Source organism: Ambystoma mexicanum, chromosome 9, assembly GCF_040938575.1.
Source record: "Ambystoma mexicanum isolate Mex_15411 chromosome 9, UKY_AmexF1_1, whole genome shotgun sequence".
Classification (NCBI taxonomy): Eukaryota; Metazoa; Chordata; class Amphibia; order Caudata; family Ambystomatidae; genus Ambystoma; species Ambystoma mexicanum.
The window spans coordinates 150,458,503-150,476,061 of NC_090931.1; the positions used below are offsets into that span (position 1 = coordinate 150,458,503).

The window sequence follows — 17,559 nt, forward strand, 5'->3', positions numbered from 1 at the left end:
AGGTCCGACTCCTGTGCTGGGCTCGGAAATTAGGAACCTGTAAAAGCAAATTAAGCGGGTTATTGAAATGACAGACAGTACGAGCTGCTCTGCGAGGTAACGTTTCAGAGCCTTGAGTGCTTGGATGCAGAGAATGTGCTTTTTGTTTCCTCCTCAGATGGGAGTCTAATGTGATCAATGCTGTGTCACTGCTCCCGTCTGCGGATGATGGAGCCTGGCAGTGTGGCGGACCCAGGGGGATCTTGTTTAATGTAGGAATGTTCCTTCGCACAAGGGGCCCTCTGTTTGGATGAAGTAGCAGGTAACCTCCACATCCCCCTAGGATTTCCCCAGGTTCTCAGACAAAACAGTGCTTCATTAGCCCAGAGTGTCCAAATACCGGCTGCTGCCCTGCTCTTACAATACCACCAAGATACAATCATCCCATTTAGAAACCATTAGCTCCGAGATAAGAAAACATTCTCTCCATATTTTACAAACAGTTCCATTCGCTGCAGCGACATTAGCATTTCACTACGGTAATGAAAGTGGCAAGCGATGCGACTGTCGTCTAAGAACCACTTGCTAAAGTTTTTCCCTGCACACAATGCTGCTTTAGCGTGTACTGTTGGTGACCCAAAGCCCACTCAAAGATTATTGTGTTTTGCAAAGCCCCAAAAGCCTTTAACTGGCCTAAATTTTCCTCAATCTCTTTCTAATCTACTCCACCCGAGAACCATCAACCCACTTCCCATCCGTGTTCGGAAGTACTCCCACTCCTTCTTAGATCCAAATAATTTCACTTTTTGACACAAATCACACTCTTAAATGACCTCATCGCCGGATAGGGCCCACCACAACCAACTACTTCACAACCCAAGTTACCTGACTCATTCACCATTCTCTGACGTTCACACAGATTCTATGACCGCAGCTGACTGCACTACTTGACACACTAGATTGCCTCATGGTTTAAACAACAGACACCCAGATCCAGCTCTTCCCTCCTCTGTATCTCAGGCATGCAGACAATGGAAAATGAAACTAATAATTCAGATGCCACTTAGATATGCTCCTTTACATTTCAAAGAGTTTCAGCCACTGGGATCCTTCTCCTTCCTACATTCTCTTATTCTATGTCAATATGATTTAGGCCTTCTTCACCCTTTGCCTTTTTAGCTCCTCCCCTTACTATAATCTTACTAGAACTTACTAGCAGCTGGTGAATTCTTTCAAAGCTGGAGAGGAAATATTTCCTGTTAAAGAGCACCTGCGACAGAGTGTAGCGAAGGAACCCAAACCCACTGGTGTGGATTTGGGCGAAGGAGGGGCGCCTCTCTTGCGAAAATCTTTTTTTATTAATAGAAAGAGATGAAACGGTACATTTCACAGTACACGCTGAAAAAAATGGGTAAACACTGTAAGGGTGCAGAAGTCAGACTCCGACAAAAGGTGGCATGGTTTGGGTAAAGACTTATTAAAGGAAAACCGGGTTGGAAAAAAAAACCTGTGTCCCAGAAACAAAGAGGTGTTTCCCTGCCTCTAAAGACACTAGTGAAAATGTCATGAAGTCCGAAACTACCAGTAGTCAGTGCCTGTCGTATTCAAAGAAAACCTACTTCTTTCTGCCCCCAACACTAATTTACTGCAACAACTGTGCAAGGAATGTCTTTACTTTAAATAAACAGAAAAATCTCCAGGTTCACGGGTAATAAAGTGATACAAAATAATGTTAATAAATGGCATGTTCCAGCTAGGGTAATGCCCCTTTCCCCCTAGGTGTACTATTCTTTCAAGATAACACACAAAGAATTGTCTCTTGTATTCCCGGTCCTTCAATCTCCCTAACTTGGCATACTCCTCTACCAGGTATAGGTTACACGTAATCTATTCCAGAGTCTTTGTTCCCCTGGTTTCCAATCTTCTAGATGGGAGTGAGTCCCTGACTCACAAAGGTGATACTTATAAAATGTCTCTTCCACTGGGTCCATCCTGGCTTTAGACTTTAGTTTGCAGATTTGGGTGCCGGTCCCAGACTTGCACAGGTTCATTGTTCCTTGGTTCACTCTCCTGCCAAGTATGCAACTCTCTTTCAGTCTCTTTTGCGTCCCAGACCCTCTACTTCCAGCTCTTATATTCACCCTCAAGTTTCCCCAGACCCCAAACACATTCTGGTAATACTGTGTACATGTTCCCTCTCTTTTGACCAGTACCACAGTTTCTCCAGCTCGTGTTGCTCAACGAGGCTCTGGCAGCTCCCTGGTGAATGACCGGGTCTACAGGAGTCTCCCTTTCTGCGGTTGCACGTCCTGTCTTGCAAGCGGCTCGCAAGTGTGTTGTCGCCTGGAGTTAAGTATCGGCAACAACCCTGTTGGTCCTTCGTGGCCGAACCTTTTTGTCGGTTTTTTCCTTCCCCTCACTTCATGTATCCCGTTCGGCCTCTCTGCCTGCCGGGTGCAGGCCCCTCGCTTTTCCGCCTCAGAGGATCGTTCTCTCCCTCTTGGGGCTGTGCCAGATCAGCAGGCTGTGAGCGCCAGCTTTCCTGCTCAGCTCGGTGGCCATCTCTGCTTCTGCTGGGCCAGTCTCTCCTCCAGGGGTTTGCCAGGGTCCCCACTGCCTCTAGGTAAGCGTCCCGGTCTTCCCTTTTCTGGCTTCTCAGGGCTGGCTTCACTCGTTCCACACAGTTTCCCCAGGGAGGGCTCCTGTCATACTTCCCTTTTATACTGGCTCTGGCCAATAGAATTTGGGAAAACACTAAACGGCTCAAAGTTGTTCCTACAGGCAATCCTCATGCCTCCACACTTCTCCCTAGTCACAGTACTGATCTTATGACTCCTGTGTAAGTCAATGGGGCTCTTCTTCGTTACAGTACTAGGAAAGGGATCTTCACTTATCTAACCCCTATTCTTCCTTGTCCAAGTACTTTCTAGGGGGAGGGTAGGGTGACAACTTACGAGCCTATTAGGGAAGTGGTTGTAGGAATGGGTTCCAGGGTCAGGTGATTGGCGGGGATACTGCGTTCTCTGGAGAGGGCCGTCCCTACTCCCATGCGATCCTCCCCGAGTGCATTATTATTCTGTGGCCGCACCGCCCTGGCCCATGGGTAAGGTCTCCCCTTAGGGGTGAAGGGATGACATCCTCAGAATGGTCACAACAGCCATACAAATGTATAAATGTTTGTTGGGCGACACATGAAACAACACATGCCACATCATCAAAGGAACACAGGAGCATTTTCTAAAACAATTTTAGGATACCTGTGCCCAAAATATAGGACAGTATTGCCACTGCACATACCCATTCAACATTGATTTGCCCAATAATTCCAGTACTGCCACTATAAGTGCTCCCACACAAAGTGGATTTTCTCAATAAGAGCAGACCAGACCAGTTAGGCTACAAGGAACCCATCATGATGGCTTTGGCCATTAAGGCAAGTGCAGCTACTGTAAGTACACATTCATGGTGTCCTCACCCAATGCATCTGGAACTGCTTAATAAGTACACACTCGTGTTGGCATTTGATTTGCCTAATACCAGTATGACCACCGTAAAAAGAAAGTCAAGCTACCGATTGGGCCAATGAATGTCATACATCCTATTCCCCACTCCAGTGCCTGAGTGAGCACACACTTTACAGAGAGCACTGCCACCCTTTAAGCAAACAACCTTCCCAATGATAAACCTCCAGAAAGCACGTGCTGGCTGTTAGTCCATTGAGAACAGCTACAGGATGAGGAGACTGAGGGAGAGAGAGGCAGCAAGAAATATTAGCAGAAACTAATCAAATGTAAAAGGTAGAAACGAGGAAAGGGAAAAGTTACAGCTAGAGAGCAAATGAGAAAGATCGGAAGACAGCAGAGAAGGGGAAAAGTGCACAATAAGAAGGAATGGGACATGGATGGAGAGGTTGGAAAACGAAGAAAGAAAGGGGCTGGGTGAAAAATGGGGAGAGGGAGAAGGTTGAGGGATAGAGAAGAAGGGGAAGATGAGTGGTAGGTGGAGAGCAAGTATAGAAGAGGGAGAGAAAGGAACAAGGAGAATTAAGAATTGGGAGATGAAGGCAGGCCCCAAGAAAGGTGGGGCTGGGGAGTAGAAAATAGTGCGGAATGGAAGACAAAAGGGGGAAGAGGAAAGAAAAGTTACAAAAGGAGAAGGAAGAACAAGAATGGGAAGAGAGTGAACGTGGATGGAGGTAGGAGAAAAAGAGGAAAGGAAGAGTGAGAAAGTGTCATGAGGGCTGGTTCCTGGAAACTTCGGTCTAGGTGGAGCATCCACCATTAACGTGCCATTGGTTTCTTTCTGCTGATGGTCTAGTCGTTTTGTGTGCATTCCTACTTCAGTTTGCTAGCCCCGCCCCCTGGTGCATTGCAACTCTAGGAGTTTTGTTTCTCCACTCTTGCTCGCTCCGCGGTCAGCTTTTGGACACTTTCCAGCCTTCATCTTTATTTCCCTCCCGTGTGCCTCGGTCACACTCTGCTCTACCTTTCCGTCTGCCTGTTCCTCTCTCCCCGGTCTTTAACTTCCGGTCGCGAGTCTCGTCTTGCATTCCCCCATCTCCCTTCTTTCGATCTTCTTCCTTTCAGCCTCCCTTTGGTGTTCCCGTCCGTCCTCTCTTGGGCTCCCCTTGATTCCGGCTCTGTCTTTTACCGGCGGGAGTTTAGTCTTCCTTCTCTGACATCTGTGGGTCTTTTGTTATTCTTCGGGTTTGTTTCCTGTCTCTCCGCCGTGCACCATCTGATGGTGAAATCCCTTCATTTCTTCACCACTACACTTTCAGGTACGCAACGCTTACTGGGCTTATTCGCTATCTGTGCTGGATGCTTATTTTCTTTTAATTTCTTCCTGGGTTCTAGATCTATGTTTCTTTAGGTTAGCCCCATTCTGGCCTGCCCCTATTAGTGTCTACGCCTCCCCTACTATTAGGAGCTCTACCTTTCTACTGTGCCTTCCTCGTTGGATTCCACGTCCTGCATTCACAGAGGCCAGTCTGCAGTCCTCCTCGTTGTGCACATTTCTCCGGATCTACTTTCTCTTACAAGACTTAAGTGTCCTTCATTCCTCACGGATCTCAAGGCGCTCCAGGAGGCCTCTCTCCAGTTCATTCAGGAAGACTCTCCTCACCTTTGGAACTATTATTCTTGCTTACCTTGGAGGAAACCTATCCTGCTCCAAAATACCATATAGTCTTTTTTTGTGCCGCTTGGCTTTCCCCCCCCCTTCATGACTGTGCAGGGAGTACGTCATTCGTGTTGGCACTGTATCCTCGGTCCAACAAAAGTGGCGAACTCCCGGCACAGACCTTTCTCTTCAAAAAGAAGGGATATCCGGAGGAAACCACTACTGGTCTATTGGATTACGAAATCTCAGACAGCGACGTTGATACCCAGGTGAGCCCCTCCAACAGTGACATAAAGGGGGAATAAAGTGTGGAATGATTTAAGTGAGAGCAACGACAAAAGAAGCAAAGCGTGAAAGAGAAAGTATTACAGTGGTGCAAACTCAAAGAACATGGAGCAGAGTGGGGGAAGAGAAAATGAAAGGAAAGGGTGTGAAAGAGGAAGGGGAGGATACAAGAGGATGGTCGGGAAGAATAAGAGCAGGGAGTACACCAAGAAGGAGCAGGATGGGAAAGAAGCAAGAGAGGGAAATGTGAAACAGAATACAAAAGACAGAGAACATCAGTCAGACATGTATGGAGCGAAAAAGGGAAGAAAATGTGTAGGAACAAAGGTGTAATTCTGGTTATCAGGTGGAGAGTGGAGGGGTAGTGATAAAAAGCAGAGAAAGGACAGCAGATCAGACAGGAGGAAGTAAGTGAAGCTAAAGGGAATGCGGGTGAGAAAGGGGAGTATGATATTTTATTTGTATCGCACTCATACACAGGTGTTTCAGAGCGCGACTAGGCAAGGGAGAGGAACAGGGGAGAAACAACACAACAAAACAACGATCTTACTAGGCTCAGTGACATTGAGAACACACAAGAGCATGGGAAAGGGAAAAGGGAAAAAGTGCATGGAAGGGGGGGGGGAGTGGAATGTAAGGAGCAGAGGAGAGCAGATAAATAATAAATAAAATAAATAGAAAATGGAGACAAACAGTGGTAGTGCAGCCAGTAAGAGGCAAGTGCTCCGTTTAAGGCAGCAGACTCGGTAAGTCTGATAAGTGCAGAAAAAGAAGGAACAAAAAAAAGGGGGGGTCTGTATGGGTACAAATACGATCCCCAGTGCAAGGGGTGGCCTGGAGGCAGTGCAGGAGGGTGGCAGGGTGAGTAGGTACCTGGGCTCAGGGGGCAGAGGGTGGCCAGGTGCAAAGTGCCAAGAGAGCAGATCAGCAGGGGAGAGGGAGAACGGAGGCAGAAGCAAAGAGGAAGGTCTTGAGGTGCTTCCGGAACTGGAGATGGTTCTCCTCAAGTTTTAGAGTGGCAGGGAGGCTGTTCCAGAGGGAGGCCCCAGCAGAAGACAGAGATCTACCCCCAGCTCATTTCTATGAAAAACGATTGACCCGGAGGGAGTGGGAGGTAGAGGAGCGAAGAACTCGAGAGAGGAGGTATTTGAGGAGGGATAGCTGAAGGTATTTTGGACACAGGCCCCAGAAAGCCATGTGGACAATGCAAAGGGTTTTGAATTTAATCCTTGCATCCACTGGGAGCCAATGGAGAGATTTCAGAGCTGGAGAGATAAGATTCCAGGGCTTGAGGACAAGGACAAGTCTTGCAGTTCTGTTCTGGATAGGTTGCAGAGGGCGGAGAGTAGAGGCAGGTACATTTAGAAAGAGGCTGTTACAATCGTCCAACCTAGAGAGAACCAGAGCTTGGGAGACAGTGAGCTTCTGAGGGAAGGAAAGGAAAGGCAGAGTACCTCTGAGGAGGTGCAGTCGGAAGTTGGACTTTTTAGAGACCTCAGAAATATGGGCAGAGAAGGAAAGTGTGGAGTCAAAGATGACCCCGAGGTTCTTAGCCTCGCAGGTAGGGGTAGGAGGGCCCAGGGAGGCCGGCCGGCCAAAGAGTGAGAGAAAAGGTTGGAGATGGTGTGCCGATGAGGAGGATCTCAGTCTTGCTGACATTCAGACAAAGATAATTGGAGGCACACCAATCTTGAATGGCAGTTATGCAGTCCGAGATGAGAGAGGGAGAGGAGGTGGCCAGGGCAGCCGGAAAATGAGCGGATTGTCATCAGCGTAGCACTGGACATTTGAGCAGAAAATGGCAATGTAGTGGGCGAGAGTTGCCAGGTATTGGTTGAAGAGCCAGGGTGAGAGGTTAGGTTAGACCCCTGGGGAACCCCACAGGTGGAGAGGAAGATAGAGGAAAGGAAGGACCCCAGTTGGAACTGGGAGGGTCGATCAGAGTAAGCCAGGCCAGAGCCTGATCAGTGATACCCAGGTTATAGGAAAGGAAGAGAAGGACGGTGTGGGGAGGTTAAAGGGGGGGTCTGCAAGCACAGACAGAGGGAATAGGAGGGGGAGGGGAGGAGAGGGTGGACAGGAGTCCTGGGTTTTTGAGATAAAGTGTGAGGCAAGGGCATTGCAGAGAGCCTGGGATGCAAGAGGAGGGGTGGAGACTGCCGAAGGGTTGGCAAGAACCTTGCAGATTTTAAAGAGATCGGCCAGAGTAGAGAGTATGTAAAGGAGATGAACGAGGGAGAATGAAATGGAGAGAAAAATCAACCACAAAAGATAAAGTAGAGGAGAACTAAAACAACAAATGAGAATGCAGGAGAGAACCGGAGAGAAAAAGAAAGGAAAGAAATGGAGACCAGTGAGGGAGGGGAGTAAGGGAATGTAGAGAAACCGAGAAAGTGAATGAATAGGAGCAAGTGAGCAAGGTTAGGCAATATAAGAGGCTACACCTCAAGGGACTTTTTTTTTTTAAATTACCCTTCTGCCCGCTCAGAAAGCTGCACCCACACATACACTGTCATAAGCATATAAATTCACAAAAGCATACACACGAAAGAAAAGCAGTTTTAGGATTTAGCTGCACTCTCATGGACTTTTTTTCAGCCAGATGTTCTTTTACCTGATGGCCACTCCAAATGCACATTCTGCAAAAAAAAAAAAAAATCACAAAGAAGGGGCCTCTCCCCGAGTCCTGGTTCTTACTGTGAATGCTAGGAATCCTATGCCGCTCGCAGGCCATTACGGCGTCGATGCACCCACTAAGCCTGAATGGCCTAGAGTACTCCAGCCAGCAGATCTAAAGAGCCCTGAAAGACAAGGGCAGCGAATTACCCTGTTCTTGTATGGCCTATTGGGCATCTATTGGACTGGGCGCACATACCTGTTCATCATAGTGTTTCTTATACCTTAGTCGGTTTAAAAAAAGAACTGTACTCTGCACTCCGGGAGGTTTTTCCTTCACTCTCTTTTTTAACCTTTTTTACTCATCCCACAATGAGTTTGTAATATTGCCACAAGATGGGCAATTTATATGTACATATAGCATGTTAATGTATGTCTATGGGTTGTAGGTGACTTGTTCGAAATACAAAGGTTCGAAGGCCTTTTTTTCCGACACCAAAAGTGCTTTTTTTTTTAAATGGGAGTTTTTAACGGGGGGGGGGGGGGTTCCCCCCGAGCCCCCCATTTTCTTTTGTAAAAAAACTTTATGCATACTAGACTAAAAAATATATAAATAAATAAAGCATTCACATTTTTTTTTTAAATTATATATACTTTTGGGGGTTTTCGTATAAGTAAAAAAAATGGTTTTTACCACAAAAACAGGGGTTGAGGCCCACCCCCCCCCCCAGCCCCCCAATAAAAAAAAAAAATTCGATCCTTTTGTTTTCGGTCCTTTTGAATCGAACCTTTGACCTATAACCCAATTAAAGCAGTTTAGTTTGAGCTAAAAACGGCTCTTCGCTTTTATAGCCTATCAGCGTCACTTTGGGTCATATGCTCCAGCCAAAGCACTCATCCTGAGCTGCACCCTTGGTGGCCATCAGATGTGGCTGCGCACATAAAATGGCACTATGACCCAAGAAGAGATAGAGAGGGCAAGGAGGGAGAGATTGCATGTAAATCTATGCAAGCCCCATGCTGGAGAACAAGAGTGGCAGGTAAGTAACTTGTTCCTTCTCCAGCATGGGGTCTTGCATGGATTCACACGCTCATGAATACGATTACGCAGCAGTACATATACACAACCACGGGAGGTCGCAAGGCTCAAAGAAGCAATACACTTACCCGGGAACAGACTCACCTCAAACAAACCGGTTGCGCAGCACTGCTTGGCCGTTCCGGGACACCTCTCTGGAATCCCTGTCGACACAGTAGAATCTTGTGCAGGTGTGGGTAGACCTCCAGGTAGGAGCCCTGCAGATGTCGAGCACAGGAACACCAGAGAAACGCTGTTGTCGCTGCAACGGCTCTGGCGGAATGGGCTCTCAGCTGGCCTGGAAGCAGTCTGTTGACGATGGCAATGCATTTTACAGCCGGAGAACCACCTGCAGATGGAAGGCTTAGACAGAGCCTTCCACTGTTCCACAAGTCAAAAATTTACTAAAAGCTGACACTTTTGCTAAAGTCTTCTGTGCGTGCAACATAGAACTTCAGGGCGTGCACAACATCCATCAAATAGAATAACCTTTCAGCAGGCAAAGAAGGATTTGTGAAGAAAATTGGTAGAACCAAAGGCTCGTTTAGATGAAAGTCCGAAGGAACCTTTGGCATGAAGGATGGAGGAGTACGTAGAACCACCTTAGCCAAGAGGGTCGACAAATACGGAGGCTTACAGGAGAGAGCCGGTATCTCCCCCACCCACCTTGATGCCACCAAGGAAGCAGTCTTCCATGACAGAAACTTCAATTAGGCCTGATGCATAGGTTCAAACTGAGGCCCCATAAGTTTCGACAGTACCACATTTAGCTCCCACACAAGGGCAGGACCCTTCACCGGAGGAAATGTTCTGAAGAGGCCTTTGAGGAACTCCTTAACGAGCCTGTGCAAACACAGGGAGAGTTTGCCTGGAGCCCGGGTATACCAGGATATGGCGGCCAGGTGGACCTTGGTGGATGCATGAGCAAGGCCAGTGTTAGCCAGTGAGAGCAGGCACAGGAGAAGCTGAGGCGCCGTCAAACGTTGCAGAGAAATCTTCCATGGCCGGCACCACACTACAAAATGCTTCCACTTGTAGCAAGTAAGCGTAGAGAGAGCCCGAGCCTTGGCCAGAATCTTCTTGCATTCCAAAGGCAGAGAGCAGTGCCCAAATTCTAGGGTTGCAGGAGCCAGGGTGTGAAGCTCGGCACGCTGGGTCGTACTGCAGGATTGATCCTCCTCCTCTGGCGAGTAGGTCTGAAGTAGAGGTAGTTCGCTGGAACGACCGACAGATGCAGAAGGTCTGAGTACCGGATCTGCCTGGCCCACGCCGGTGCAATGAGGATCATCTTGCAGTGGCAACATCTGAGTGTTCATCACTCGTAGCAACAGCAGAATCTGCAGGAATATGTATAGGAAGAGGCCGTCCCAAGGGAACGAGAAGGCATCCCTCAGATTCTTTGGCTGATGAGATCTGCTGGCAAACCTTCGACACTTGGCATTGGTAGCTGTCGCAAAGAGGTTGATTTGAGGGAGACCACACTCACTGAAGAGACGAGACACTTGTGCTTGCTGAAGCTCCCATTCGTGGCAGGACCGAGAGTCTGTGATGATGTTCTGGACGCATGCCAGGGGAAATGGGACGAGAAACATGCTTTGAGCAATGGCCTAGGGCCACGGATTCTGTGCCTCCATAGAGAGCGGGGGAGCGCGTTCGGCCCTGCTTCCCGATGTTAAATATGGTGGTGGCGTTATCCGTGAAGACCCACACCAACTTCACCTGCAGCTGAGGCTGAAAAGACTGGAGGGATCTGAAGACTGCCTGCAGTTCGCGGACATCGATATGCAACCCCTCCTCTTCTGGGAGACAGAGTCCTCTGGTGTGAGAATGTCCTGTGTCGGCCCCCCAACCCTCTAGGGAGATGTTGGTCGGGACCATCGCCTGATACGCAGGGATCTTAAAGGGAGCACCCTGCCAGGGATGCAGGCAAACTGACCACCATTGCAGAGGCAGAATGCCCAATGAAGGGTAATCTTGTTGTTCCATGCTCCAGTGATTTGCTGCCATCTGTCAGCCAAAGACTCTTGAAAGGGTCTCATCTGCAGTCTGCAAAAGGGAACCAGATAGATGCAGGAGGACATCATCCCAGCAGGGACTTCGACTGTTGAAACAGAAGCTGTCGATAGCCACTGGACCTTTCCCAGGATAACCTTCACCCTCTCTTCTGAAAGCTGCCCGACATGAGAGTGTGTTCCGGTGGGCACTCAGGAATAGCGTGTCCTGAGATGGCACTACGCAGGACTTCTGATAGTATTGAGAATCCCACAGACGTCAGGGCCTGGATGGTTACTGCCGTGTGCTGGATTGCCAGCATGCGAGAGCGGGATCAAATGATTCAATCGTCCATGCAAGGTTAGACGTAGATTCCCTTGCTGTGCAGATGCTCTGCCACAAGACCCTTGGGACCAATTTGTGGTTGAAGGGTAGGACCTTGAACTGGTAATGGCGCCCTTGGATGACAAAACACAGGAACCTATAGTGTTTGCGATGAATGGGAATGTGGAAGTAAGCATCCTCCAAGTCGAGGGTCACAAGGAAATCTCCTTCCTCCAGTTAGTTGAGCATGTGCTGCAATGTGGCCACCCTGAACTTTTAGGATTTGAGAAACTTGAGGCATCGCAAGGCTAGAATAGGTCTTCACCCCCCTGACTTCTTCCTTAGCAGAAAATATCTGGAGTGCACTATGGAGCACCAGAGACGCTGAGGGACTGGTTGATCGCCCCTTTGCATAGCATGGCTTGAACCTCCTTTAGCAGCTTTGCCACGTGCTGTTCTTGTCATGGAACAGGAGGCACGTGAGGGCATTTGTCCAGGAATTCCAGAGCGTGCCCGAGATCTTTCACCACTGATCGACAAATTGTGATAACCAGCCTCCCACTGGGATGTAGGTGTGGGGGGGGGGCGCAGGTCCTCGACCGGTTCAGGCCTGCTTCGGTGCCCACTTCCTGGATGGGGGCGACGATGGCGCATGGGAGGGCTGACAATAGAGGGAGGAGAAACCCTTTGGTGACCATGAGACTCCCCCTTTAGAGGCGCTAAATGACATCCTGCTTTGCTGGAGACTGCCTAAAGAACACACTGTTTCAGTCTTTATGGCCTGTTGAGTCTCGACCACTTTTCTGACGAGATTGTCGCCATTGAATGGCACATCAACCACTTTTGTTTGCACATCCTTGCGGAAATTGGTGGCTTTGAGCTAACCCTGGCAGCGGAGGGCCACACCAATGCCCACCTGACGAAAGCCTGAATCAGCAATGTCGAGAGGGATGGTGATCGCATGATTGAAGGCTACCTCCCCTTCCTGGAACAGAACAATTTGCTTTGGAAGTCGAGGTTGGGCCCCAACTTGTACCAGCTTCCCTGTTGCATCCAGCAATTTACCTTCTTGGTCTGGAGGAACCATAGACCAGGAAGATGGGTTGAGGACCTCTTCCTAGCTGTGCCGAGACCACATAGTCTGGCGAGGGCTGGGACCTGAGGGCATTGGTGTGGCCCTCCGCTGCCAGGGTTAGCTCAAAGCTGGGGCCGAGTCCGGAACTTGGTGGTACTTTTCCAAGCGGGCCCTTTTTGCACAAGTGGTATTAGGGGTCTTCATGACCAACAGCCATCCTCCCAAATGTCATAACAGGGGGACTAAAACAATGGTCCTCTTGGAGGACTCCTGTCGTTTGAAATGGACACCTACCTTTTTCTTTTCCTCTGGTTCTAGGTTGAACAGCTTTGCTGCCCTAGGAATCATGGAGTCGAAGGACCCGATCTCGTCCAGCAGAGAGGCTGTGGAGGGCACATAAACGTCAGGCGGTTCCCCATCTCCAGGAACGTAATCAGACTCATATGTGCCTTGCGTACTGGTTATGACACTGTCGATGTGAGCTGCTTCCTCAATCACAAGGGGTGGTGCAACTGTTAATAGCTGAGGGATAACAGGGGCCTGGTGAGGCCGTGCCGGCTGAGCTCGAGAAGGTCTCAAGAGGATTCCTTGTTGGAACAGGAATAGGAGCAGTGGGTAGTCGCTGCTGGATTTCAACCACCAGTGTGAGCACGGTGGCAAAAAGTCCAAAACATTTCCCTTGGTGCAGGTGCTGGAGCCAGGCCAGAAACAGAAGGGAAGGGCTAAAAGGCAAAGAAGGCTAACGAGATGGCACCCCTTGCCAAGGTTATTGGCACAATGGGGTCAGGCTCCCCTTGACCTCCTAATCAGAGTAAAAACCCTCTGGCAGGTCCGCCTTTGGACTGGTGGACTGGTGTAGTGTGCAGACGATCTCCTGGGGGACATCTCCAGAGGGGTACAACATCTCCCATCTCCTGGGGGATCCCAGAGGGGTCAAGTGAAAAGTGGTGTTGCCTTGTGGGACTAGGCAAGACACGTTTTGCTGGAGTCATGTCCCTAACCAAATCCAAGCTTTTAGGGAAAGAGGCAATGACGGAAGCCAGCGGAACAGGAAAAGGTGCTATCATTGAAGGGGCTGTCGTTGGAACTGCTGACGGTGATCTAGGTGGCAAGGACATTCTGGGCGTGGTAACGGTTGTAGTGGCAACAGTGACTGTTGTTGACATGCCGCTTGGTTTGATCGAAGCCGTTGATGGAAGAGTTTTCGTAGATGGGGTCGATGGGGCGGTCGCCGAACGGGCAATGGTCCTGGTGGATGAGGTTGCCAATGAGGCTTGTGTTGGAGCCGCTGACGGGTCCTTGGATGACTTGCCCTTTGACAAGGTCTTGTGGTTGGCCAACTGTGCCAGTGATTTTCTCGCATATGGAACTAGCCCGCCTGCCGTTAGGCTAACCATTAATGGAGCCGGTGATGGCGACTGGCCTCTCTTCGATCTGGGTCTCGCAGCCGTGGCGATCATCAACAAAGAAGCTGTTGGAGCGTGTGACGATTTTACCTTCACTGGGGTCTTCACCAGCGACGTATCCTCAAAGGACCTCAATCTCTTTTTGTCAGAGGGAGCACACTCTTTGGACCTGCCGACCCTGGATGAGTACGCCCAGAGACCGCATCAGAGGCCTCCCCTTAATCGATCCACACCACTAACCTCCAATGTCTTGGAGGAGATGTCTGGCAAATCAAACACCCATCCGCATCACGGTCAGGATGTAGGCAGTAGATGCACTTGAGGTGCCGATCCTCAAACAAGATGTTCTACAGGCCGCAGTTCTCACAGGCCTTAAAAAGACTTTTCTTTGTGGCGTCCGCCATGGTGTTGAAGCAAAGCCCTAAGCCTGAAACGTGGCGGCCACGAGTCGGAGATCCGACTAAGGATCTCCTCAGGCAACGGGTTCCTACCGCTGATCGACACAATGTGACTGAAGAATCAAGACAAATTCTCACAAAAAGCAGCAAAAAGTTGTTGGATTTCGAGGAGCAAAACACAAGGACTCCCAACACGAGAAACGTGTTGTAAAAATATGATGATAGCCACTATAGGTGAATCTTAGGAGGACGAGTGTCATTGGCTTGGGCAGTATGACATCTGTATCATGTTCCGATGAGCATGGGATCGACTTAGCAGGGGATTTGGATGGCAGTACGCTGAGCGCCAGTTTCAGTGAGCGCTCCCTCACCGCCTTTGGGTTCATTGAAAGGCAGGAACCATATTTCTTCGTGTCATGCCCAACTCCAAGACACCACAGGGACATTTTGGATATGCAGTCCTTGCAACGTCTGAACCTGGATGATTTAGGCCCTGACATACTGATGCAGTTATCCGATGAGATCGAAAACGAGTGTTCCAAATGGCGAGTGTTCCAAATGGCGTGCTGAGTGCATGGAAAAGAGGAACTGAGGTACGGGGCGTGGTGCATCCTTTTATACAACGCCCCATCTCACATCTGATGGGGGAATGGCTTGGCCATATACGAGGGAGTCATCAATAGTATCAAGTGGCACTACAACCCGTCAAAAAATGTGCTGAGCACCTGACGCTGGATGGAAATCTATCAAGATGAGCAATCTGTGGGAGAATGCAATCCATTAAATATCAAATTGGTCCTCAATGATAGCACCTCATGATAGGCAAGGGGAAGAAGGATGACAAAATGTATTTTTGTATGTAGCTAAATCTTTGCAACAGCCCTGATTGGGACCATTAATAAGACCAGATGTTTCAAGCGTTCCTGTCGGGAACACATTTTTAAGCAATTATTAAAGACAGTATTTGCTTTTTGCAATTTTTGCACATTAAACAGTAGGCATTTGCCATGAAAAAAATAGACCCAGTCCACACAACTTGAAAAAGGTTCCAGGCACCTCAGTTCATTTCACATATGCCATAAACAAGATACTGGGGTCTAGTTTTATTTAATGAACAGGAGTCCAAAGAGCCACAGCGCCTGTTCCAATCCAGAAACAGGACTTAACAGAAGGTGCCAGGATCAACCTTCATGCCCGGCAGGTTTTATGGTGAGAGCCAAGAGATGCATATTGTTACACAGCTCATTGGTATTCATTTTAATGGACCTCGAAAAGATGATGGGTCTGGGTGGACCTGCAAGGATTTGAACCTGCGAACATAAGGCCAAACACAGATCCCTATAGTGGATGCATTAGCCCACAGACCCGGCACATGCATACATCTTTGAAGGTAAACCCCCAGATACTCACCTATGTGGGGTCTTTTCCTGCGGCAGATCCAAATGGTACCGGATGAAAAATCTCTCAGAGTCCTCTCTCTCGCCATCAGTAACTGCACTTCCATTCAGTTTAGAGACACAGGGTAATCTGCAGAATTGCATGAGATAAAGGGGTTAACTCTGTGCTGTTGATTGCCATTCTGCCATCTAGTCCCTCATATCACCACTCATGCAACGTCCAAGCAATTAACTGAAAGAGTAAAGCGGGGAGGACAGCTCACAACTCCAGGCCTGCCGCAAGACAGTCACATTACACATGTGTAGCCATTGCTCACACATTCGTCCCAAAACACACAGCCAGTTACACTTCATAGAGCTATACAAAACGCTCTACAACATCCAGCTACTATTCTACAGGGACACAAACACACCTCCCTGTTGAGAATTCCATATTCTCTAATTGGAAAACATTTGAAAAAAGCCTAAATTGCCTGACTGCAAAAGAACCTCCATCATTTGCTAAATTTCAAACTTAATTTTGTTTCCAATTAAAGAACTACATGCCTGTACCCCCAGTGTGCCCGACTGCTTCTCCTCCAGTGGAAAATATCTCTGGCCACAGTTATGTTTCATTCAAATCCATACTAAATGCTTAACGGTGGACATTAATGTAGAGAAAACCCAAGCCTGGGAGAGTTAGATTATGGGAAAACACCCAAAATTAAAAAGGCAACAAATTATCAGAAATTTGTCTTTTTAAAGTGTCTGTTCCAAGTTATATATGCTCTATAAATCTTTGTACTGGTCAATGCAGGAATGACAGGGCAATAGAGCTGCTGCTTTTTGGTGGCTATATGAAATATTTTTAAAGGAACATTAGTCCCTGAAAGGACCGAGATTCTGATTGACATTTATTTACATTAATCACTACTTTTAGACTAAATTGTAACCCAATATAGAAATGTGCTCAGAGGGGTTTCTTCCAATTGCAAAGACCCCAGTAAAATATAAATCATAGAGACTGGGAAAAAGTATTCCGATACCTATTCATCGAAATGACTAGCAACTGACCCATCAGGTCAGTTTGTGGCCAAACGTTATTTTGTGAAAACAAAGAAATCAAATGTACATTAATTATCACAACATTGATCGCGCAAAGCATTTTTGAGGTTTGTTTTAAAATCACAGGCCTTGGAAAAGAGCATGATCAGTCTTGCATGGCTTTAGTGCTAAGCGCGTCAGCTATAATAACAGTAGAATATCTTTAGGAGGTCTACAAGAATTTGTTTTAATCATTAGAAGAGTAATAAGCCTTACGGTTCCATCAATTTCTGGGTTTATGTAAAGATCATAAAAAAACACTGTAGAGGTCAATGTTGATTTCATAATAAACATAATGAAACAATTGAAAATGTGTTTTTGCGGAGAAGAGATTGTGAAATAGTTAAGTGCATTAGTCGTGTAGTAGGATACTAACAGGCATGAAGATACAGAATGAATCCTCTTGCAAGTAAATTACATCTTTCATTAATTCAGACCCTTTTTCAGGAAAGCAACAAGATAAACAGGAATAGATGGCATATGGAAAGGAGAAACTCGGCCTGCGCAGCAAGAAGAAGTCGGGTAAAATACCAGGGTGGCTTAAGCAACGCTTATGCATAATACACCTCACAAAAAAAACAATGTCATCTTTATTTCTATTTTTAGCACCTAACAAGCGCATCTAAACTATTAATAATGCTCAATGTCACGAAAAGAGACAGCTAGGCGGGCCATTTAATTTGGCAACTTTGCACATCACTGACTGTGAAAGCCTTCCTGCACAGCTAACTGTCCCGATTAATAAGGTTGTTGGCAAATCACGCGCTTCTACTTTTCAATTATGGATACACATCATCATCGTCCT

General features: G+C 47.8%; 1 protein-coding gene across 3 annotated transcripts in view; it reads right to left on the reverse strand.

Annotated features, from left to right (window-relative positions):
* TBCEL (tubulin folding cofactor E like) overlaps positions 1 to 17,559 on the reverse strand; it is a 268,357-nt gene that overhangs the window by 13,798 nt on the left and 237,000 nt on the right. For all 3 annotated transcript variants that reach the window (XM_069614326.1, XM_069614327.1, XM_069614325.1), the window contains one exon: positions 15,685 to 15,801. In XM_069614326.1, coding sequence (XP_069470427.1) covers positions 15,685 to 15,801 — 117 coding nt within the window. The remainder of the gene's footprint in view (positions 1 to 15,684; positions 15,802 to 17,559) is intronic.